The sequence below is a fragment of the Bombina bombina genome, unplaced genomic scaffold, assembly GCF_027579735.1.
Source record: "Bombina bombina isolate aBomBom1 unplaced genomic scaffold, aBomBom1.pri scaffold_672, whole genome shotgun sequence".
NCBI classification, from domain to species: domain Eukaryota; kingdom Metazoa; phylum Chordata; class Amphibia; order Anura; family Bombinatoridae; genus Bombina; species Bombina bombina.
The window spans coordinates 20,001-44,946 of NW_026512975.1; the positions used below are offsets into that span (position 1 = coordinate 20,001).

The 24,946-nt window shown below is 36.8% G+C and overlaps 1 protein-coding gene across 1 annotated transcript in view; it reads right to left on the reverse strand.

The window, feature by feature from the left end:
- The window catches only part of LOC128644649 (zinc finger protein GLI2-like), a gene marked incomplete at its 3' end in the record, with an annotated part of 212,056 nt that overhangs the window by 14,558 nt on the left and 172,552 nt on the right, over positions 1-24,946 (reverse strand). Inside the window, 2 exon segments of the mRNA XM_053697175.1 lie at positions 15,119-15,310; positions 18,891-19,087. Coding sequence (XP_053553150.1) covers positions 15,119-15,310; positions 18,891-19,087 — 389 coding nt within the window.

The window sequence follows — 24,946 nt, forward strand, 5'->3', positions numbered from 1 at the left end:
AGCACTAAATAGAGCTCCACTTGTAATCTAGCCCTAATTACATATTGAGGTTATTCGCTGCCTTCCTCTAGTCATGTTAAAATCTGTCTTTCACTACATTAAAGTACTGACCTGTCTGCACATGTGCAGCAACTCTTCTTCTTATACTTGTAACTTAAGTTCCATAATGGTGGCAAACATGATTAGAAGGAGGTGAGTGAAATGTATTTAGTGTCCCTTTATTATGTAATCGCAGTAGTTATGCCTTTAAGAGTGATACAGACATACAAAAATAATTCAGCGATTTTCATATGAATTTCAGACTTGCACAAGGCAGTAAAAGTTGCAACCCACTGATCTAGACCAAAAAAAAAAAGCTGTGCAGTTTCCTTATTTGTTAGATTTTATAACAAGTTTCCTTCCTACAATTATATATATATATTATTTATTTTTATTTATAATGTTCTTCAGAAACATTTGTTAAGGAAGTGTGAGTGGTCTAAATTGTAAAAATCGTACTTGGTAGACATGGGATATTCAAACCTGTCCTCAGGCCTCACTGACAGGCCAGATTTTTAGGATTACTTTAGGTGAGAGCAGGTTAATAACCATGTTTACTAATCAGCTGATTTTTTCACCTGTGCTCCAGTTCAGATATCCTGAAAATCTGGCCTATTAGGGAGGCTGACGACAGGTTTGAAAACCCCTGGTAGAGAGACTATCCACAACTCCACTCTCCCATATTCAAGTCTCATGTTGATGTTCTCCAGCCATTCAGAAACGATACAGAGGACAAGTGCATTATTCACAAATCTACTTTCAAATGATGTGAATGCAGAAGTGTGGAGCAACAATAGCCCGTGCTGCAAGCTCTACAGGATACCGTAGAAGTTATTTCTCGAAGCTACCCTTTTCTGCTGGTGTAGTCATGATAGAATGTTGGGCTATCCATTATTTAATATCCAGGTATAGCAAACAGTTTTAAAATACAGCATATTTTACCAGCCTGCATTTCATTCCCTTACATATGGTATTCTGTGTCAGCTGCTCCATGATGAACTACACTTCCAAGTAGTCATTTAGTGGTATAAATCTGCATTTTTGAGTAATTAGGTTAATGACAGTGATTAAGGTAACAATGCTATGAATACAAATAAGAGGAATTACCTTCATTGTGACACTAAGGCATTAATATTGCTCTAGGTGCTTTATAAAGCAAGACTGGGATTTCCCATTCCCATCTCAGCCAGTAATCATAGTACAGGCTCACGTTAAAAGAAATGTAAGAATGTTTTTTGGCACAAGTATGTTCTGCTTCACTACAGTCCCTTCCAGTGGAGTAAAGTTTATTATTTATTAATATATATATAAATATATATATATATATATATATATATATATATATATATATATATATATATATATACACACACACAATACATACACACACACACACATATATATATATACACACACACGCAAAGTGTACAACTAGGCTTCTGTCTAACACTGAGTGAACTAGTAACTTATTTTCAATTTACTGTTAAATAAAGTAGTTATATTTTTCCAGTCCTTAATACCTTGTAACTTGATAGGTTTCAATAATATATTGTAATTACATAGGTTATATTAATACAATAGTTGTTCCTGCCATTGAATCACAGTTACAATGCATTCAATGTTTTTTTTTCTTTGTTAACAATATTTTATTTATACTTAAAAGCTTATTCACAAAACTGCTTCCACAGACAACTGATCACAATGGAGAGAAACATGTACCCTAATTACTGCTCACATCTTTTTTAGTGTGGATAATGAACACAAAAGAAAGCTTCCGCTGTGGTTATAATTATCCGAGGAGGAATGAAAAATGACAAGATTTGGAGACAAAGTATTTAGATTTGTTTTTCTTGCATTTGCATTTCTCCCAATCTTTTGCTCCATTAGCTGAGAAAAGCAGGCCAGCTTTGGCAGCCATATTTATCTCCGTTAGCCACTCACCTCTGGGGAGACCTGTTTATTAATGTGCCACTTCCCTTGATAAATTATTAAACACAGAGAAAAACCTTGTACTCATTTTTCTTTTCTTCTCTTACTGTGATTTATGTTCACATTGTGGGCTTAGCCATTGGTCCTATTAACAAGTATAGGTATTTAATGCATTTGCCTCCTCCAGCCACTAGCGGGTGCTGTTTGTATTTGAATACTGTTTCTATCACATGACAAAGCAGGATCATACAGTCGGACCAGTAAGCTAGTTTCTAAATGCAATAGCTTCAATTTGCATTCAAAGTTATATTTAAAGGGACATAGTTGTCAAAACATTTCTATAATGCATATGAAAAGCAGCATTTACACAGTAAGCGTTGGTTTTGCAATTTTATATTTATTCAGCACATGAACATGCATATTTTATAGACCTAAAACAAAATAAACCTTATGATGTATATGTACTTGACAGGTATTGGCCATGCATGGATGTGGTGTAACATGTTGTGTTTCTCTTGCTGCATAGTGAACAGCTGCACACTGGGATAAAATGTAATGATACTGTTGTCTCTAATATTTATATAAATGGTTCTGTTAAACAAGCTCATTTATGTATTAAAACAGTTACAGTGAAATAAGGAAATAAGCACAACACCCATAATACATCAACATGATGGAAACAAATTTTTGCAGTGTAATGCTCCCTGTGGTCTGTAATAAACAGCCTTCTCTATGTATCAGACTAGGTGTCTGTCTGCCTGCCTGTCCCACCAGAAGACTATCAAAAGTGTTATAATGTCCTGGGCTTGGAGCATATGAAATCTGGAACCAGGAGCCAGAGCAAATGTCCAGTTCTGCCGCATCTGCGTTTATGAGAGAAAAAAGCCAATCAGTGAGTGACCAGACCTTGCAGCTGGACAGTATCATTCAGAACACTGTGCCAACATTCACGCAATGGTGGTGTACCACTTAGCTGCATTAATCACCTTTCAAATGATAAAAGGATTTCCCGACAGTGAAAAGGTTAATTTGTAGGTAACAGATGTGCTTAGATTTAAAGATACAACAATCTATGAGGTTTTATATATATATATATATATATATATATATGATATTTATATATATATATATATATACACACACAAACATATCCACTGCTGTCAATTTATTTTGAGTCACCTAGCATCTAAGAGGTTAAATCCTGCCACACAGCAGCCTTGTCCTATTGCAAATTTATACTTCAGATCCAACCCAAACAGGAGGAGGATTTGATTTGGCCACAGTACTGAGAAGGGCAGAGCTGGATTTGCTTGGGTTAAAAAAAATACATAAAAAGGTATAAAGAAAAGCATGGAACACACAGGCAGGCCATTTGTACACCTTCTTTGGTGTTTATTAAAAATGAGCTGTGAATTTTCTGTGGGTAGTTTTGTAGTTCTACCCAACATGAAGCCCTTCTTTAGCAACATATCCTGGAGAGGCAGAGCATGGCACAGAAACCTTCTTTGAGGGGAATATACTGAGAACATTTGGGGCTCAGACGTAAATAAAAGGGACACTTTAGTGTAAATAGAAACTGCTTTATTCTACAACAGATTTATTTTACTAAGTGCTAAATCTTTTTGAATACACAAAACTAATGATTATTTAAAAAGTATGGTTATAGTACTGGTTAACCAGTGTTTTTCTTTAACCCTATTGCTAAATAATATTAAAGTACCCACTGTGGTGCTGGTCTACAAGCTACTGACAGTTATCGGCGGCCTCATACTGATTTACAATTCTTTTAGCAGGCAGTACAGCCAATCAGAAGCTGTAAGGACCGTCACAGTGCTGGGTGAAGCTCTATAGCGCTGTGCACACATCGTCTGGAAACAGAAAAAATCCCCGGAACTGGGGGTGGTCAGTAAAGGCGGTCACGTATCATGTACATGAGAACCACAGAGGGTGTTAAAAGATTATTTAGATATCTGTTAGAAGAAAAATGTGGTAAGTGATTGGAGCGCACTCATGTATTTCTGCTTCTCATTTGCTCACCAACTGTATCCTGATATGATGTGGCACTGGAGCACAATTTTGACTATGCACTTAACCCCTTTGTATGGGTTAAACACGTGGTAAAAATGAATTTGTTTAAAAAATAAAATACTATGTATACTAGAATGTGGGACATTGGAGTAAAATATTTAAATGCTGTAACCATTTAGAGCTTTTTCCTATTCAGTTCATATAGACAGTAGCATATTTTTATCTTTACACACTTTGGCAAGGAGCACAGGATGGGCATAACTGGCCAACTGCGATTGGGCTATGACGGTTCCATTGATAAAGAAGGAAACAATCCTCACTAGATAAGAATCATTGTATTCTGATACATTATACCCAGTTGAAACTGCCTGACAATATAACATCAGTTTCGGATGTCTGTCTCCTTTCTTAAAGCCACTGATCGTCAAGTCTTTGCTTTCTACTGCTTTGTTGTTTTCTTTTGCCCTATTCATCTCGCCTGTCTCTTTTCCTCTACTAATCTGCTTATCACCTCATTATCAGTCTTTTTTCTGGCAAGCAGTAGCAGTCTCTATCTAGATTTGCTATGACAAATCTCTCTTTCCCCTCCATGATACGATGCTTATTTGGAACAGGTGGGTAGAAAGCCCAGTTTTACTGTAATAGATTTGGTTACCTACTGGACACAAATCATTGCCGAATTGTGAGAAAACAGGTACAGGTATAGGCAGGGAATACAGAGAGAGCAACTCAGTCAGACAGACAGAATGCAGCAGTTGTTAGATATTCATAAATGGAAAAAAAAATAAACTATATACATAAAGCACAACTTAGGGAAGAGCAATTGACCTCTCAGAATCAGATGGGGCTCAGTGGACTAATTCCATTTTCCTCTCTGTACACAAAATTCTAGGTTACGGTCTCCTAATATTCTGACTTTGGGCACGAACGGACGCCGACCAGACAAATCTGACTATGTCGTTTTGTGCCAGCTTTTTTCAGGCCACAGTGCTCACATAGACTCTTATTGCCCGCCTGGGTAATGCTGGCCGCAGTCTCCCAAAACGTGACCTGCAAGTAATGAGTTCTCTGCATGCCAGTGACACACACATATTCATTTACAGAGGTAAAGCACTGAGCTCTGTAAGGATTCTATTTTTTTACTAGTGCAGGTAAGAAATTATAACATAACATATCCAGTAAAAAGCTAAGATCTGACAGAATATTACATAATTTGTTCCAAACCTACTAAAAACAGGATAATCACAAATATAAATATATTTATATACTTACCTCAAATCTTATATAAACGTGAATCATTAAAAAACTCAGTCATCACATAAAAGCTGGCGCTTCAGACTTTTTAACAGGACGCTATAAGGAAGAGTTATTTCTTATCTGCAGATCACTCAGTCAGATATTACTAGGGATTTGATGCAGATACGTGAAGCATAAACACTACCTATATTTTATCTCAGCTATAACACATTTAAAGGGACATTAAACAGAGTAGATGTTAACTAATATAAAGCACAAGCCAGTGATGATAGCTTGTTGAGATTGTCTGTTTATGAAGTGTTTTATTCACTGCTACTCGACATTGCGGTTTATGGAAGCTTGTTACACATGTAACGTTTGTGTGACATTTGGTTTGTAGCCACAATGGATTTCAGACAGTCTTTTGTACAAATCACCACTACTAATTGTACAGATAAACACATATATTGCCAAACAGTGGCTATTACTTTGTTAGTTTGGGGGATCTGAAGGTTTTTCCCCTCAGACATGCCAGAGTAAATAATCCTGTTTTAGCTGCATACAGGCAGTTTAGGTTATGTGCTGTTTGCTCATCTAATTTGACAGGAATATATTCATTAAAATGGAATAATATAAAAAAAAATGACATGCACTAATTTGTTAGAGTATATGTTACTTTTGTATAACTGACCCTAGATATAACAATATGTTTAACTCTGCAAAGGGGTTAAACACAAGTGTCAGGTCCCCCTTTGGAGTTGCAAGCATTGCATCTGCTGAGGATAAAACCGCTGGTGGTTGTCGAATACATGATACTGCTGCTCCCAATTGGCCAATAAACAGTTTCCTGCTCTGGAACTGCAATGCCTGTGGACTCCAAAGCAGGATTTTACCTATGTGTTTAAACTTTTTGGTGGTTAAACATACATTTAGCTAGGATTAGTAATACAAAAAAATAAATGTGCTAACAAATTATAGCATATCATATTTTTGTATTAGAATGTCTCCAAAACATTAACCCTCACCTTAAGGAAATAAGAGGAAGATGCATGAGGCGTTAAGAATCTGCAATAACATTGGGTGGTGGACATCAAGTCTAGTATGTTGGGGTTTCATATACAAAAACCCCAGAGCTCAGGGACATTGGTTTCTTTAAGTTATTTTGTTCTAGAACTTAATTATAGTTCTCTGCCTTTGTAGATCTTGGGTCCCTTGTTGTTTCACGTCATGTTAAGATTTTGCCAACATGACTTTGGTTACTTATGTCAACCATCTCTATGGGTTCACTTTAGGTCTGCAGTTTCAAAAGCTGCTCAAATACTCATGTGAAGTCACAGTAACCTTAAAGGGACATTATACACTCATTTTTTCTTTGCATAAATGTTTTGTAGATGATCTATTTATATAGCCCATAAAGTTTTTTTTAAAAAAATAAATGTATAGTTTTGCTTAGTTTTAAATAACATTGCTCTGATTTTCAGACTCCTAACCAAGCCCCATAGTTTTATGTGAATACCGTCAGCTACCTTCTCCAGCTTGCTCCTGTTTGTGTAAAGGGTCTTCTCATATGCAAAAGAAGGGGGAGGGGGGAGTGTCTTCTTTGCCACTTGCAGTGGGCTTTCCAGCTACCTTTTCAACAGAGCCAAACTGACAGCTTCTAAGTAAGTTTTTAAACAGTTTTATACTGGATTTTTATATCAGTATCTGTGCATCTTATTCTTTATAGTAATGTCTATTACATGCAGTTATATGAAAATGAGTGTATACTGTCCCTTTAAGGAGATCTCAGCTATTCATACTCCAGGTCTCCAGAATTTCATGTAGAGGAATTTTGTGATATTTACAGAAAGTGGGTAACTCCAGAAAGATCCCATGATGTGAAGAGAAAATTGTTAGCATTTAGTCCAGGTGCTCTGGTCTCCACACAAAGGCAAGGCAAACAGAAATATATACTTCTAATGCCAGTTTGGCTAAATAGTTTCTTAGATCTCCAGTCTATTTAATCAGTTATTTTTATCACGAAGACTTGTACTAACGGTTTGGTAACTGAATCCTTTATTCACCCTGAATTTGGATCATCATCATAATATAAACCTATACATACATTGGGGCCTATTTAAGAACGTGCGAGCGGACAGGATCGGTTATTGCGGATCATGTCCGCTGCACATCGATAAATGCCGACAGTGTTCTTGTGAACTGCTGGTGCAATGCCGTCCCTGCAGATTCGCAGCCAATCGGCCGCTAGCAAGGGGTGTCAATTTCCAGCGATGTCTGTCTCCTCAGAGCGGGCGGACAGGTTATTAAGCAGCGGTCTTTAGACCGCTCCTTCATAACCTGTGTTTCTGGCGTGCCTGAAGGCTCGCCTGAAACACAGGGCATATGCCCCATTGTCTTAATCAATGCTAAATTTTGAAGTAACATTATACTGTTTTTGTCCCCTTTTGATGTGAAACCAATGATCTATTCACCTGCTGGAATGTATTAAAGGGACAGATAAGCCAAAATTAAACTTTTATGATTCAGATAGGGCATGCAATTTTAAACAACTTTTATCATCAAATTTGATTTGTCCTCTTGGTATTCTTTGTTGAAGGCTAAACCTAGGTAGACTCGTAGGCTGATTTCTAAGCCCTTGAAAGCTGCCTCTTATCTCAGGGCATTTTATTAGCTTTTCATAGCTAGACATTGCAAGTTCATATGTGCCACATAGATAAATTAGCTAACTCCCGTGGATTTATGCATGAGTCAGCACTCATTGGCTGAAATGCAAGTTTGTAAAAAGCACTGAGATAAGGGGGCAGTCTGCAGAGGATTAGATACAAGTAATCACAGAGGTAAAGTGTATTAATATAAGTATTGGTTATGCAAATCTGGGGAATGGGTAATAAAGAGATTATCTATCTTTTTAAACAATATAATTTTTCAAGTAGACTGTCCCTTTAAATTGTTTACAAATAGCTTCTTTACTTTTACTTTGAGATTTGATAAGCATGCTTTTGACAATTGACCCTGACACTTATACTGAAAAACTGAATACTGTGAATAATAAGAGACATCAACAGAAATCAGCAACTCAATGGTGGTGGGAGAGAGAGAGCTCATTCAATTTGAAAGGATATTCCTTCAGCAGCATTGAATGCAAACAATTGCACTCAGGCAATTAACTGGTAATATTTTCCCTGCAATCTTGACTTCAGGCTTTTTTAGATGTGGTATAGACGTTAAAAGTTCCCTGGACAAACACTATTAGAACATTTTTTTATTGATTAATACTAGTTAATTGAATAGGATGTTCCTGTATTAGCAAAAGGTAACTTTTTTAGGTGGTGGGGGTAGTTTTAGGGAAATGGAAGGGAGCCATAAAGAGTTTTTGTTAGGGTTGATGTAAGATCTCACATTTTCCAACTGCGCCCTGATCTCTTTGGTTTTAGTAAAGCAATCTGGCTGTTCTATGTTATTGTAAACAATGATGGATATGACAAAGAAAGTAAACTGTGGAGTATCTGCCGTTTGGCACAGACTCATCTTGTGCACATGAGCATTATAAAAGGTATCCATAGAGCGAGGTCATATAAGGCCTTCAGTGCCGAATAGAAATCCAGAACAAGGCCAAGCACACTCAAAATACAACAAATCTGCATATAATGAGCTAGATGCTAATAAGGAGGCATAACAGTCTTCCAGAATTCTTTTGCACATATTTACACCCCAACAGATGGGGATATCATGGATAATGTATAATTTTTTTTAAAGGGGCATTTTGTATGTAAAATAATAGAACTGTCTTTGTTAAATCTGAGGTGTGTGTGCGTCAGTGCAGCCAGCCAATCATAAGGAGCATTAGCCAAACTACTGCTATCTACATAGATAATCAAGCAGTTCAGGCATTCTCAACCAGAGCAACACTAGGGTGTTACAGCGCTCAGATAAGGGAGTGAGAATTAAAAATGATGGTAAAAAGATTCCCGTTTGCTCTTTTCGGCATATTTGTTTTCATCTTGATAGCTACAATATGTATACATCTTACATTATCATATTTTCAATGTATATCGTTATACTACAACAGTGGTTGGGATATCATATTTTCAATGTATATCGTTATACTACAACAGTGGTTGGGATATCATGAGTATATAAAATAAATTAGGGGAGTTACGGAATCTGTTAGCACTCTACAAATAATTAAAGTTTTTAGCTGATGTTCTAAAGCAAAAAAGAGCTGCATAGAACCTAAGATTTTGTCCTCACAGCTTGATTGGCTGCATTAAAGGGACAGGAAACCCCAACGTTTTCTTTCATGATTTGGATAGAACATACAATTTTAAACAATTTTTCAATTAACTTCTATTATCAAATTTGCTTCATTATCTTGTTATCCTTTGCTGATGGAACAGCATTGCACTATCTGAACACATCTAGTTAGCCAATCACAAGAGACAAATGTGTGCAAGCACCAATGAGCAACCATCTCCCACTAGTGTATGATATGTGCATATTATTTTGCAACAAAGGATATCAAGAGAACGAAGCACATTTGAAAATAGAAGTGAATTTAAAAGTGTCTTAAAATTACATGCTCTATCTGAATCATGCACATTTAATGTTGTCTTTAATATCCCTTTAATGTCTAACTAAATAAAATATACCATTAAACACTATTTGCATTTCTTCCATGGGAAACATATACTGAAACTGCAATAAACTGAACCTGGAGAAAAGTACCACGTGTTACAGGGTTGAATTCTCTTGGAAAACAACAATGTTCTTACTGTATCTTATGCAATAAACAATATAAAATAAAAAGTTTGCCCATAGAGTAACACCTTCATATTTTCTCCTCAAAGACTAATGAAAAAAAAATTCTGGCAATAAAGAATATAAAGAAAGAAAACAGACTGACTGCAAATTCATGACTAGTTAATGCAGAGGTTCCCCCGAAGAGCAGAACTCCCCAGATGTCACTGCTGACACATTTCATTTTTCATTCACTTATGGAAATATATAAACAACCAGATTGCTAAGGCTTCCATCAAAGTGACCTTATGACTTCTGGTTTGAAGGAATATGATACAACTTCATGAGCCTAAAGAGGGACATCTACTCAGGAAATGGACATATTTCAACAAGGTACCAGAAATGTAAATGTACAAATACTTTGTTAAAATAATAATAATAATAAAAGTAGTAAACATAATAAAAAATAATGAGACACTGGTGCAAAAATGTACGTTTTTCAGAAATTAAAAAAATAAATAATAATAATAATAATAAGATGCCTACGTACGATGGGGAGATCTGCAAATGATTAAATCTACATTTACATGCAAAGTAAAACAACAATTCTGTAGATTGATTAAAGCCAGAAGATGACGACGGGTGTCCAGTGGAGGAGAAACTGATCAGTCCCTGTGCACACACAAGTATTGTGTCCTGGGCAGAAGGTAATCTAATACAAGGCAGTACACAAGGAAGCAATTAAAAAGGTATCTGCACTGTAACAATGCAAAACATTGTGTGGTGGATCTATATAGTGTATAATGAGTACGAGCATCTACAATGGGAATGGGTATTCCGAATAAAAACGTTTTCTCCTAAATAAATAAATATTCAGAAAGTAAGGAGTGGCTGGGTAGTTAAGAGACATTCTGTGTTACTATAATGTGCAGTAAAGCAACACCTATGGAGTAATTAGGTGATGGGTTAAATTATTGCAATGTTTTGATTAACTGGAGAATAAAGCATATTTTAACGTTTAATAATATTTTGCAGCAGTTGACGTTTGCATTGCAGATTAGCTGCAGAGAGAACAAAAAAAAGTAATGTTACGTTTTTAAAATGCCTCTTAAATAAAATGTCACATAATTATAAGGTAAAAATGCAGTAATAACAATGGTGCATTGCTCACAAGAACACCTTATATTTAGGAATCACTGCTTTGTCGACCAGGAAAGCCTAGGGGCAGGGTTAAAAAAATCCCTAACAGCCAATCATACATCAATGCACTGTCGCTTTGTAGTGCTGCTTGGTATTTCACTATTCTCTTCAAACAGCACCTCGCAATGAAGGAAAACTTACACAGAGCAGCAAGAGCACAGCCCTGTTTGAACAGCCTAATGTGGAACAGCCTTGCGAAGCAAACCGTTCCTGCATGTGTCCCGTTCGTTCTGCATTTTCTGCTATGATATCTCAGATCACAGCATGTTATGCTTTGGGGAACAAGGCTTTATACAGAAACTCTTAAAAGACTAATAAAATCCCATTATGAGCTGGTACCAGTTACCAAAATGTCCAGTCAGCAAAGGTATAAGGAATATATTTGGGCTCAAAATTTTTAAATAATGAAATACAAGCTGCAGTAAGTAAATATATAAATAAATATATAAATTGCATTGCATCAGTGAACTTCACCTACAAAAAACAGAATTTATGCTTACCTGATAAATTACTTTCTCTTGCGGTGTATCCAGTCCACGGATTCATCCTTTACTTGTGGGATATTCTCATTCCCTACAGGAAGTAGCAAAGAGAGCACACAGCAAAGCTGTCCATATAGCTCCCCCTCTAGCTCCACCCCCCAGTCATTCGACCAAAGGTTAGGAAGAAAAAGGAGAAACCATAGGGTGCAATGGTGACTGTAGTTTAAACAAAAAATTTTTTTTACCTGACTTAAATGCCAGGGCGGGCCGTGGACTGGATACACCGCAAGAGAAAGTAATTTATCAGGTAAGCATAAATTCTGTTTTCTCTTGCAAGGTGTATCCAGTCCACGGATTCATCCTTTACTTATGGGATACCAATACCAAAGCTTTAGGACATGGATGAAGGGAGGGAACAAGACAGGTACCTTAAACGGAAGGCACCACTGCTTGCAAAAACTTTCTCCCAAAAATAGCCTCCGAAGAAGCAAAAGTATTCTAACACCACATTCACTTTACACTCCCGAGAGAGACCCTAGTGCTTAGAGCCAGCAAAGAGAATGACTGGGGGGTGGAGCTAGAGGGGGAGCTATATGGACAGCTTTGCTGTGTGCTCTCTTTGCTGTAGGGAATGAGAATATCCCACAAGTAAAGGATGAACTGGACTGGATACAGCTTGCAAGAGAAATAGGCATTATTCAAAATACCATAACAAAACAAACAACAAACTGTGTATGTAGTAATATATATAGCACATAATAAATGGTTCAGCTTTTCATATTATAAAAGCAGAAATGACCAACATGGCAGCCCATTCCACTAGTTTTTTTTTAGCGGAACTAAGAGTGCGTGGCATAGCTTGTCTGTCACCAGGAAAAGGTGGAACTAACAATGAGTTCTTTATGGTGGCCGCAACTCAAAAGAGACCTCTGAAGGTAAGAACTAGAGGCAGAGGGTATCTTACAACTTTATCTACTAAAGCTGGTCCTGCTGTACCACTGAACTTTATATATATATATATATATATATATATATATATATATATATATATATATATATATATATATATATATATATATATATATAGAGAGAGAGAGAGAGAGAGAGTCATAATTCTATATGAAGCCCCTACGGCACTGGTTCTCAGGCCTTCCAAACAGGCCAGGTTTTCAGGATTACCTTGGGTGAGAGCAGGTAAAATAACCATGTTTACTAATCAGCTGATTATTTCACCGGTGCTCCTGTTCAGATATCCTCAAAATCTGGCCTGTTAGGGAGGCCTGAGAAAAGGTTTGAAAACCAGTGCCCTAAGGCTTCAAAAACATTGATCTGTTAAAAAGTTGACTGCTCTAGAGCAGGGGTCGCCATATTTGGAGAAAAGATAGATCCAGCAACTCTAGCACACAGTCTCCCTCTGTTGAACCGGAAGTAACACAAAAGTTTCCGTAGAGCCGAATACTCCTGGAGTGCCGTAGCAAGAGGCAGTGAAACCAAACTGGAAAAAAGTATAGGAGGTAGAAAAAATTGCAGGCACTACACACAAAATTTTGATTGCATATAAAATCCACAGTTTATTAGATGAAAACACGGTAAATACCAATCCAATGAATAATATCCACAGTTTATTAGATGAAAACACGGTAAATACCAATCCAATGAAAAGCTTTTCATTGGATTGGTATTTACCGTTGTTTCCATCTAATAAACTGTGGATTTTATTTGCAATTGAAATTATGTGTAGTGCCTGCAATTTTTTCTACCTCCAACCACTTTACAAATGTTTAAGAATTATTTTTTTGGAATCAACTAACTTAATGACAGAATACTTCCAAATGACAGATGAAGGGTGAGTGCCAACTGTTGAGCTGGGAACAGAGAGGCAGAAAAAAGAACTATGTTTAAAAGGACCACAAGTCTTCCAAGTTACCTCCCCAGTTAGGAATTATTCAAAACTACTTATCATTGACATTGGCATCATAAATTAAGTTTATATCAGAAAGCTCTCAATATGGATGTGAGCTAACCACGACTGATGTTACTGGCAATTACTATAATACTGGTGGGATATGGTTGATCTGCTGGATGGCAATTACTGCAATTCAGGTGGAATGGCTTTGTTGCTGCGGGAAAATTATTAGAATGAAAAATAATTCATATTTAATAAAAAAATAAAAAAGAAGATGGAGGGGAGGAAGACAAAAAACGATGTAAATCCATCTGAAGGAATTAGGAAAACTACTACAAAGAGACAGGTAAAGGGAAGAAAATAAATGAAATATAAGAGAGAGTTTTTTAAAAGATTTTCTTTTTTTTATACACTTTAATTCCACTATTTCAAGCCAAGACTATAACAATCTCTCCTGGCTTTAGAATGGAAGCATCTTCCTCTGAGCAGAGCACCGGGGGGGGAAGAGTTAAAAATACGATCTAGCTACACAACTTGTGCAGTACTACGCAACGTGTGTAGGGAGATTGTAATTTGACTCCTCCGTCGATTTTCATTGATGCCCAACCACGCACTGTAGGGAGTTGCGGCACGACGGGATGACACCATCAGAGGAGATTAATTCCTGCTTGATGGTGTCATGGACCACCAAAATCTTCACTGGTTGGCGACCGCTGCTCTAGAGTACAACATGGGTGCTAGAACAAATTAAAAGCACTACTGGAATTTAATTTAAATAGGCTTAAAGGGACATGAAACACACATTTTTTCTTTCATGATTTAGAAAGAGCATGCAATTTTAAACAACTTTCTAATTTACTTCTATTATCTAATTTGCTTCATTATCTTGATATCCTTTGCTGAAAGCATATCTAGATAGGCTCAGTAGCTGCTGATTGGTGGCTGCACATAGATGCCTTGTGTGATTGGCTCACCTTTGTGCATGGCTATTTCTTCAACAAAGGATATCTAAAGAATTAAGCAAATTAGATAGTAGAAGTAAATTGGAATGTTGTTTAAATTGTATTCTATACCTGAATCATGAAATCATTTTTTGGGGTTTAGTGTCCCTTTAATTTATTTTGATATTTGCTTAGCTGCATCAAATCTGGTGAGTGCAGATGCAGTTTTATTATGATTTTATATATCTTTATTTCTATTTTATGTGTCATGTCAAAAGACTTTACTCGTCCACTCAGTAGTTTATTACTATTAAGTAGAAATATCCAATGCTTCAAATTTCATGACTGAACCCCATTGGAATGTTTTTGAAACACTTAAATATTATAAAAAATGTACAAACCCAGAAATATTTATGTATACGTTAAACAACCTATTGGCACACTAATCATATCTAATTAAAAATATTAATGTGTATGACAACAATATGTAAAACCCATATGGAGATGTCCAGTTTTATTCCCAACTATACCCTGAAATGACTTATTGTTTGGACATTGCAGATATAGTTCTACATGGTGAAGTGTTGGCTAGTTTTAAAGCATGGGATCTGATGACTTACCATCCATGGGAGTTAGGTAATCATGGAGGTGGGCAGCCGTGGCAGCTGCCCCACTCTGCATCAGGAGCTCTCCGTAGGGACTTGGATGGCTAGCAAGGAGGGTCATCTGATGGTAATATTCTGCAGGATTGGCACCAGGAGGTGGGGGTGCTAAGCCAAAAAGACCTCGTTCTTTTAAGTGCTCGTGGGCTACTGTGAAAAAAAGAGAGAGATAGAGTGTAATAGAAGGTAAAGCAGACCAGCTCATGTGGAAGTATTTAAGGGATGTAATGAGGTTAGCCCAAGATTGTTTATGCAGCCGGACAAAAGAATGCTGGATACAAGATAATGTGACAAGTATATTTTTTAAATGTTAGTTCAGGACTGGTTCTATTTATAGATTTCTAAATATAGACTCCTTGAAGGCTGTACCTAAAGACCCAATTCTGTGTTGATTTTGCACTGTTTGTTTACTTGAGCAAAATTATTTTATAAATATAATGTATGACCATCTAAACAATTTTACTCCTATATGGTATAGTCATTTCTCTTTTTTATTAAATAAATAAAAAAATCTAATGCCAGGAATGAATGAATGAATAAATGTATATGTAACTTAGTGGTCATGGCTTCTTAGCTCCTAAAATTGTCAATCCCTGAACTCATCAAGTTGAATTAAGTCTAAATAAAATCTTAAAATGTTGCATATAACACACCTTGCAATGAACTTTAATGATTTTGCCTTTCATTCCCCCCCCACGTAATTTACCACTAAATATGCAGTTTTATCCCATTGTTCCTATAGAGGTTGGGTTGCATGCTATAGGATTCAAAATCATACCCTGCAACTTGCTACATAAGGATTGCTTGATCAGCGTAGAAGCTAATTTATATCTGTCCTACAGTAAAATAGAAAAGATAACCATACTTAACAGGTTTTTCAAGGGGTGTCTACCAGGACTGAAAAACAAAGAAACTTTTACTAACAAAATTACAGTTTTAAATTATTTTAAAATGTGGAATTGCTAATTGTTTATATATACTATACGCAATCACATACAAAAATAAATAAATTAAGAGAGCCATTAACCTAAAAATATAGTCCCTTTGTTCATCTTTAATGCTTTTCTTTTGTGCATTACTTATGTACAGTGCAGCTACACATTTATGTAAAAATGAAATGTTTGTTTTTAGCAGAGTATGCATGAACCGTTTGTAAGAATAGCCGCTCACAGTCTAAACAGGCCCATTACTGTCTTTACTAATCACACTGATCCTGACACAACACACATGGTCCTAGAGAGCTGCTGAAAGCACATAGTCCTAGCCGCTGGCTTCCTGAAACCCTTTACTTTGCCAGAGCCAATTATAGCAGCTTTCTCACAGCTGCAAATCCTCAAAACTTCACTCTCATTGTAAAACGGAGAAAGGAGGGGTCAGCTTGCGGGAGCAAAAATAAATATATGGAGTAAATGGTTGTCTGCACTCATTCAGTGAGGTCAGAGGTATTGTAAATGGGCACTGTCAGATTAACCCCTTGGCTGCCAGAGATGGTTGCAAGAAACTGTCCAGCAATTCTCTCCATCTACATAGAGTTCAGGTTACATTATTATTCCATCTCCAAGTCCCACAGCTGTATAGAATAATGGGGTGCAATTTACCTTAACCAGTCCTATTAGTTTTAGAAAAATAAATATATTTCTTTCCTAAAAAAATATCTCAGTTATTTACTTATTTTTTGCAAGCTGTTTGAAAATTCTTCTTAAAGGGACACTAAACCCAAAATATTTATTTCATGATTCAGGTAGAGAATACAATTTTAAACAACATTCCAATTTACTTCTATTATGTAAATTGCTTCATTCTTTAGATATTCTTTATTGAAGAAATAGCAATGCACATGGGTAAGCCAACAACACAAGGCATCTATGTGCAGCCACCAATCAGTTACTGAGCCTATCTAGATGCTTTCCCGCAAAGGATATCAAGAGAATGAAGCAAATTAGATAATATAAGTAAAATAGAAAGTTGTTTAAAATGGCATGCTCTTTCTAAATCATGAAAGAAAAAAAATGGGTTCCTTGTCCCTTTAAAGAGACATACTAATATAATAATATAATTAACTAATTTGTAACAACAGTTTGTTTGTAACTATGTGTTCACTGCACTGCTGCTTTTTAACAGACCACAACCAGAGAGACAATAAGGAGCAGAAACAGTCTACAATCACTGTACGTATCCTGCACAAGTTGTTTGTTAAATCCCTAAGGATACATAAAGCATTTTATTATATTACCTGAATGCAACAAATTAGATCCGTTTACTATTACGTTATTATATCCCTTTAACTTGTATTCTGTTACATTGTGCAGGTTTCTCATGACATTTAATAAATAGTAGTTCTTGTACATCACAATAATAATAAAAAAGTCATGTACCTCTTTCCTCTTCTATCTACAAGTTCACAAGGACATGAAACATAAAATGTTCATGATTCTAATAGACCATGCAATTTTAAAACCTAATTCACTTATATTAACATTTTTTTCCATTCTCTTGGTATCTTTGGTTGAAAAGCAGGAATGTAAGCTCATAATTTTGCACATGTCCGGAGTATTATATGGCAGCAAATTTGCAAGAGAACTAGATGACAGCACTATTCCCTGCCTTGCAGGGCACCACACTCCTTCCTAGGGATCTCTTCAACAAATACCATGGGAACAAAGCAAATCTGATAACGGATGTAAATTGGAAACTTTCTTAAAATTGTATGCTCTGTCTGAATCAGAAAAGAAAATTTTGAGTTTCATATTTCTTTAATATTATATAGGTATTATTACATTTTCCCATGTTAGCATTACAAAATCTCTGGTTTAAAAAAAATAAATAAATATCATATCTATTTTCACTAAACACAGGCTCCTCACCCAGTTTAGGAATTACCCCATGCAAAGGTTTGATTGCACTGCCAGCTCTCACTTGCCAGTTAAGCCCATTTACTGCCAAACTGGCATTGTGATGTGTATTATGGTGGATTTTTGGTATAATCCTAGGACAGGAAGGAGCAGTTGACATCAGTATGATTGGGAGATAATTCCACACAAACATTTGAATAGCTTCTTTGTGCTGGCTGATGATCATGTTTACCCATAACAGACGTAAGCCCATCCTGTGTAACGGGACCTAAATGGGGGTGTGGATTCCTCTGCAATATGATACACACAGGTTTACATGGGATTAGGTATCAAACTATGTTTGCGACTTTTTGGAATGAATCATTTGACAACATACGCTACTGTTCCCTGCTGAACACCGCATGCCCATAGGATAGCACAGCAACACTGTAATTCAATGCTTTAGAATACCTGCTGCATGCTTTTATTAATGATCAATTTCATGTTTACAGTCACTGCTCATAAATAGAAGAATAAATCATAACTCCATTATTATAATCATCATTAACAAACTGGAATTCTATTTTGATTACTTAACAGGGGGATTAAGACAGTAAATATATGCTAGATATAATGATGTATTCAAAGCAAAGATCAGACTGAAAATATCATTTATAACAGTGGTGTAAATATTGAAGAAATAAGCATAAAGTTTAAGTGTGTATAAAAAAGTCAAAATTGCAATGTTGAAACCTAGGTTTCTCCTTATCTATCTCTTCTGTTGAGGACCTCCGAGACTGCAAAGTAAATCCTAAGGTCATTAATGTGGGAAACAGTCTCATTTATATGAAAATAAGAAAACTAGAGAACAGGATATATCTTTGCTGTACTTCACTTACCCTCAGCTGGGCTCAAGCCCCTGGCAGCAGAAATCATAGACAGAGTTGGGCTGCTGTGCACCGACCGCAGATAGTGCTCCATATGGGGGCTCACATAGTGGTGAGTATGGCTGAACTCACCCGCTCCCACTGAGTGAGGGGACAGACGGATTAGGGAGATGTCCGAAATGACTGGGCTGGAGCTAAGACCTGGGGGGCTGTGAACAGAGAACAGATTGTATTTAATCGAAGCTCAACACTACAGTTCTGCATAGAAACAGAAAATACAATAAAACACGTGCATCTGAGCTTTTCTTAACGACTTCTGTCACTATAGGTACATGTTTAAAGAAGGATATTGCATACACAGATTTAATCAAGTTAAGTTCAGTAATATAAGGTAATATTTCTGTTTGAATAAGATCTATAGGAATAAGTCAACAAATTCTGTTAAGGGGAGAGTGCAGTGATTTTTTTCTCCCCTTGATCCATTTTACCTGCAGAAATGTATTAAATATTGTTCATTTGGATCCTTTACTTTTATTTTGCAATTTGAAATGGCTGATTTGCCCATTATAGCAATACCAATACCCGAGTACTGATTATAGAAAAGATACATAAACTAGGGGTTTTGAAGAAATCCCATTCCCAGTGGGGTGTGGGACAGAAAGGTATTAAAATATCCATTTTCAATTGCTAACTCTATGGGGCCTAACTATCAAGCTCCGAATGGAGCTTGACGGCCCGTGTTTCTGGCGAATCTTCACAAAGACCGCTGCTCCATAACCCTGTCCGTCTGCTCTGAGCAGGCGGACAGGAATCGCCGGAATTCAACCCGATCGAGTACGATCGGGTTGATTGACACCCCTGCTGGCGGCCCATTGGCCGCGAGTCTGCAGGGGGCGGCGTTGCACCAGCAGCTCTTGTGAGCTGCTGGTGCAATGCTGAATACGGAGAGCGTATTGCTCTCCGCATTCAGTGATGTCTTGCGGACCTGATCTGCACTGTCGGATCAGGTCCACAAGACATTTGATAAATAGGCCCCTATATATTTTGTCTCACTGTGTTTACAGTGAGAAATGAAAGTTTCAATTAGGGGTTCAATTAGCAGAGACAACTATTTCATACACCAAAATATAACTAAAGGAACAATTTCCCATACGTTTTAAACTCTGCAGTTGGTATAACAAGTCACTGGAAACAGATTAAGATGCAACCAATTTTATAGTACACTGCTACTTTAAGTATCCTCCTCTTGCTGATCACCACTGCCTCTTGTTCTAGCTTAATGCTTTTGTTAGCGTCCTTATTCTACAACAATGTTTTCACTGCATCCTTTGCAAACAAAATTAATAGAAAAGTGTGTCAAATCACTTATGTCAAGTCTTTACAAAACAATAATTTAGTAACCAGACCCTTGTGTTCTACACGATTATACAGAGAAGTTAATGTGCTAGAACAGAAGATGCTACATAAAAATAAACTGGTAATGAATCTGCAACTAGGTAAATGAATTAAGCACAGCTTTGCATTACCATTTTATATAAACGCAAAATAACACATGCACATGAACAGCACTAAAAAACATAATTGCATAAATAGAAAAAATTATAAATACACACACATATATATATATATATATATATATATATATATACACACACACATATATATACACACACACACACACACACATATGTATGTACTTGTAGTGGCGCCCTAATGTTAGTGCATGGGTACGATAAAAATAAAAAGAACATTTTCTTCAATGTGAATGTAAAATATTTATAACCCAAGTCGGCTTTAGCGCACTTGGTTAAATGCAGTCCGGTTAGCTCGTAAACGATAGGTGTTAGTATATTTTTTAACTTTGTGGCTCCATTAAATTCTAAGGGGAGAAAAAGATTGGCGCTGTTGTGATAACCGAAGTCCTGAAGTTACATACACACGCTAATCCGTGCATGTTAAAGGTTTATGTCTGGTGGTGTTTGAGCGTGAGCAAAAGCGCTATATTGTGCGTTACTTGTAATCTAGCCCTTAGTGTTACTTAGTGTCTGTAGAAGGTACAAATCATTGAGTATTTCTGGGCTAGTTTATTGGCATAACAAACCAGTGTGATAATAAGTATAAGGTCAAACTAGCAAAAATTCAAGAAAGTGGTAATATGATAAAATACTGTTATTTAGAAATAAAAGAACCATCCAGTCACTCAGTGATAAGGGCTTTATAAAGAGTCCCTAAAAGTTAGATATAAAGCTTTCTATAGCTTTCAGAAGATACTTTAACCACTTACAGCTTGTGAAATACTGAAAATAGCTCAATAAAAGCTGAATATGTAGTGCACATTCTTATAAAAGCATTACTGCCGCAACAATAGGATTCAATTACTTTATATTCTATATAAATGTATTCTATCTACAGAGGTGATGAGCAATCAGTGCAGCTCTAGAATCCTCAGAAGGGTCAGGTGTGGGGTGACAGTGGAATGAATGCAGAGGTTTGTGGGTAGAGAATATTGTTGTATGGGGGTAGAGAGGAACTGCAGTTCTTTTAAAGTCTTTTTTTTATACATGTTAAGTAGTGTGTGATAGATATACCTATGCACAGTCAGTGCAAGGGTTAATTGCAGACACCTCTAATAAAAGCAGGTGCAGTCAGTCTGGCCCAAGATTTCTGGTGAAAAGTTACATTATTGGTCTGTAAATCTGCTCATGACTCCAACACCTATTCTCAAGGCTTGGCACAGCTTGCTAGCAGCTGGTTATGGGTCTGTACCTTAACCCTTCTGCTGAACGGACTTGTAGCACTTTCATTTGATTATAAGACTGAAAAAGTTATAGTTTTACATCATTTCTATGTATTATCATTTACTTTATATTGTGACAGACAAATTCTGCAGAAATTTACTTTTAGGATCATTTTTTTTCTCTCTGCCCTAAAAGCTAAAAAAAAAAAGATCTCTGTTATTACTTTTAACAATTTTTTTTTTAAAGGGACATTGTACTGTAAAATAGTTCCCCCTTAACGTGAAGGTATAGTTAACAGTTATGAAAGACACCCAGGCATTTAGCAATAGTACATGAATGTAGTCGCTAAAAAAAATTTTCTATACCAGTTCTTGTTTTTAAAATATATATACTTTTAAATCGGTACCGCATCAATGTCGACTCCTCCCAACCCCTACTTCCTTGTTCTTCTCTGTCTGACATCTTGAGCGGTCCCATCTGCTCTCTACGTCGCTCAAAAGCACGTTCCAGATCCAGATTTACAATGTGCATGCGGCAATCGCAATCGTTGCTACATATTTTAAACAAAATGTACAAGATATTAAAAGTTGGATTGCCTAAGTACGCTATGTAACAAGCTTTAGTACTTACTATGAACACAATCGATCCGGAATGTATTTTGTATCCAATGGTTTAACAGTGATGCCGACAGCTCATGCGCGTCTCATGAACGAGCATGGAGAAGACAGTAGGCTAATATGGGTTGGACGCATGCACTTAACACTCGCATGACGTTGCGAGTAATGGGCTGAACCCCCCGGGTCAATCAATTTAACAAAATGGCGGGCGGAGGAAAGATTATCATCGTTGGCTGTTAAAATGGTAAGAAACAGATTTATATAATATGGTATAAAAAAACTGATGAATTAAACTAGCCCTATTTTTATAAAATCTTCAATATGGCTTAAACTAGTGAAGTTAAAGGGACACTCAGGTCAAATTAAATTTTCATGATTCTGATACAGCATGTCATTTTAAACATCTTTCCAATTTACTTCCATTAAAAAAAATGTGCACAGTCTTATACAGGAAGTGCAGAATTATTAGGCAAGTTGTATTTTTGAGGATTAATTTTATTATTGAACAACAACCATGTTCTCAATGAACCCAAAAAACTCATTAATATCAAAGCTGAATAGTTTTGGAAGTAGTTTTTAGTTTGTTTTTAGTTATAGCTATTTTAGGGGGATATCTGTGTGTGCAGGTGACTATTACTGTGCATAATTATTAGGCAACTTAACAAAAAACAAATATATACCCATTTCAATTATTTATTTTTACCAGTGAAACCAATATAACATCTCAACATTCACAAATATACATTTTTGACATTCAAAAACAAAACAAAAACAAATCAGTGACCAATATAGCCACCTTTCTTTGCAAGGACACTCAAAAGCCTGCCATCCATGGATTCTGTCAGTGTTTTGATCTGTTCACCATTAACATTGCGTGCAGCAGCAACCACAGCCTCCCAGACACTGTTCAGAGAGGTGTGCTGTTTCCCTCCTTGTAAATCTCACATTTGATGATGGACCACAGGTTCTCAATGGGGTTCAGATCAGGTGAACAAGGAGGCCATGTCATTAGATTTTCTTCTTTTATACCCTTTCTTGCCAGCCACGCTGTGGAGTACTTGGACGCGTGTGACGGAGCATTGTCCTGCATGAAAATCATGTTTTTCTTGAAGGATGCAGACTTCTTCCTGTACCACTGCTTGAAGAAGGTGTCTTCCAGAAACTGGCAGTAGGACTGGGAGTTGAGCTTGACTCCATCCTCAACCCGAAAAGGCCCCACAAGCTCATCTTTGATGATACCAGCCCAAACCAGTACTCCACCTCCACCTTGCTGGCGTCTGAGTCGGACTGGAGCTCTCTGCCCTTTACCAATCCAGCCACGGGCCCATCCATCTGGCCCATCAAGACTCACTCTCATTTCATCAGTCCATAAAACCTTAGAAAAATCAGTCTTGAGATATTTCTTGGCCCAGTCTTGACATTTCAGCTTGTGTGTCTTGTTCAGTGGTGGTCGTCTTTCAGCCTTTCTTACCTTGGCCATGTCTCTGAGTATTGCACACCTTGTGCTTTTGGGCACTCCAGTGATGTTGCAGCTCTGAAATATGGCCAAACTGGTGGCAAGTGGCATCTTGGCAGCTGCACGCTTGACTTTTCTCAGTTCATGGGCAGTTATTTTGCGCCTTGGTTTTTCCACACGCTTCTTGCGACCCTGTTGACTATTTTGAATGAAACGCTTGATTGTTAGATGATCACGCTTCAGAAGCTTTGCAATTTTAAGAGTGCTGCATCCCTCTGCAAGATATCTCACTATTTTTGACTTTTCTGAGCCTGTCAAGTCCTTCTTTTGACCCATTTTGCCAAAGGAAAGGAAGTTGCCTAATAATTATGCACACCTGATATAGGGTGTTGATGTCATTAGACCACACCCCTTCTCATTACAGAGATGCACATCACCTAATATGCTTAATTGGTAGTAGGTTTTCGAGCCTATACAGCTGGGAGTAAGACAACATGCATAAAGAGGATGATGTGGTCAAAATACTCATTTGCCTAATAATTCTGCACTCCCTGTATTTACACTGTTTGAGTCACCAGTCCTATTGAGCATGTGCAAGAATTCACAGACTATACATATATGCATTTGTGATTGGCTGATTGCTATCACATGGTACTGGGGGAGTGGAAATATACATAACTTTGAAATTTGTTGGAATAAAATTGCTATTGTATTGTCTTGTTATCTTGCATTTGTTGATTATGCAAATCTACTGTGTTTACTGGTCCTTTAACTTTACCTTCACTTTAATGTTCCCTTGTTATAGTAGCTGCAGAGTATAAAATATATGGACAGGTGATCCTTTACGTTTATTTTTGTATGTGAAATATATATTTTGCTGATTGAAGTGCTCAGCCCATTGTTCTCAAAAACATGCTAATATAAAAGGACTGTGCCTGTAGAAATGCTTATACTTTAAGGCCTCCTCATCTTATCTCTTTGTCTTTACACATTGGTCAATAGACAGCAATTGAAATGAACATGTTTATTACCTATCTCTTCCACTTCCTACTGAGAACATGATTGCTGTTTGCTGCCTCTTGTTTACATATCCTTTCTACACACACACAGACACAATTCCAATAACAAGTGCAACTCAGCCAATCAATAGCAGAACCCCCAGCAGATCAAATTAACAAATATCACATACTTTGCTGATGCAGCCTGTAATCAGCCATAACCAAAGTCTTAACCCTTTGAGTGCTAAGCACTTTCCCA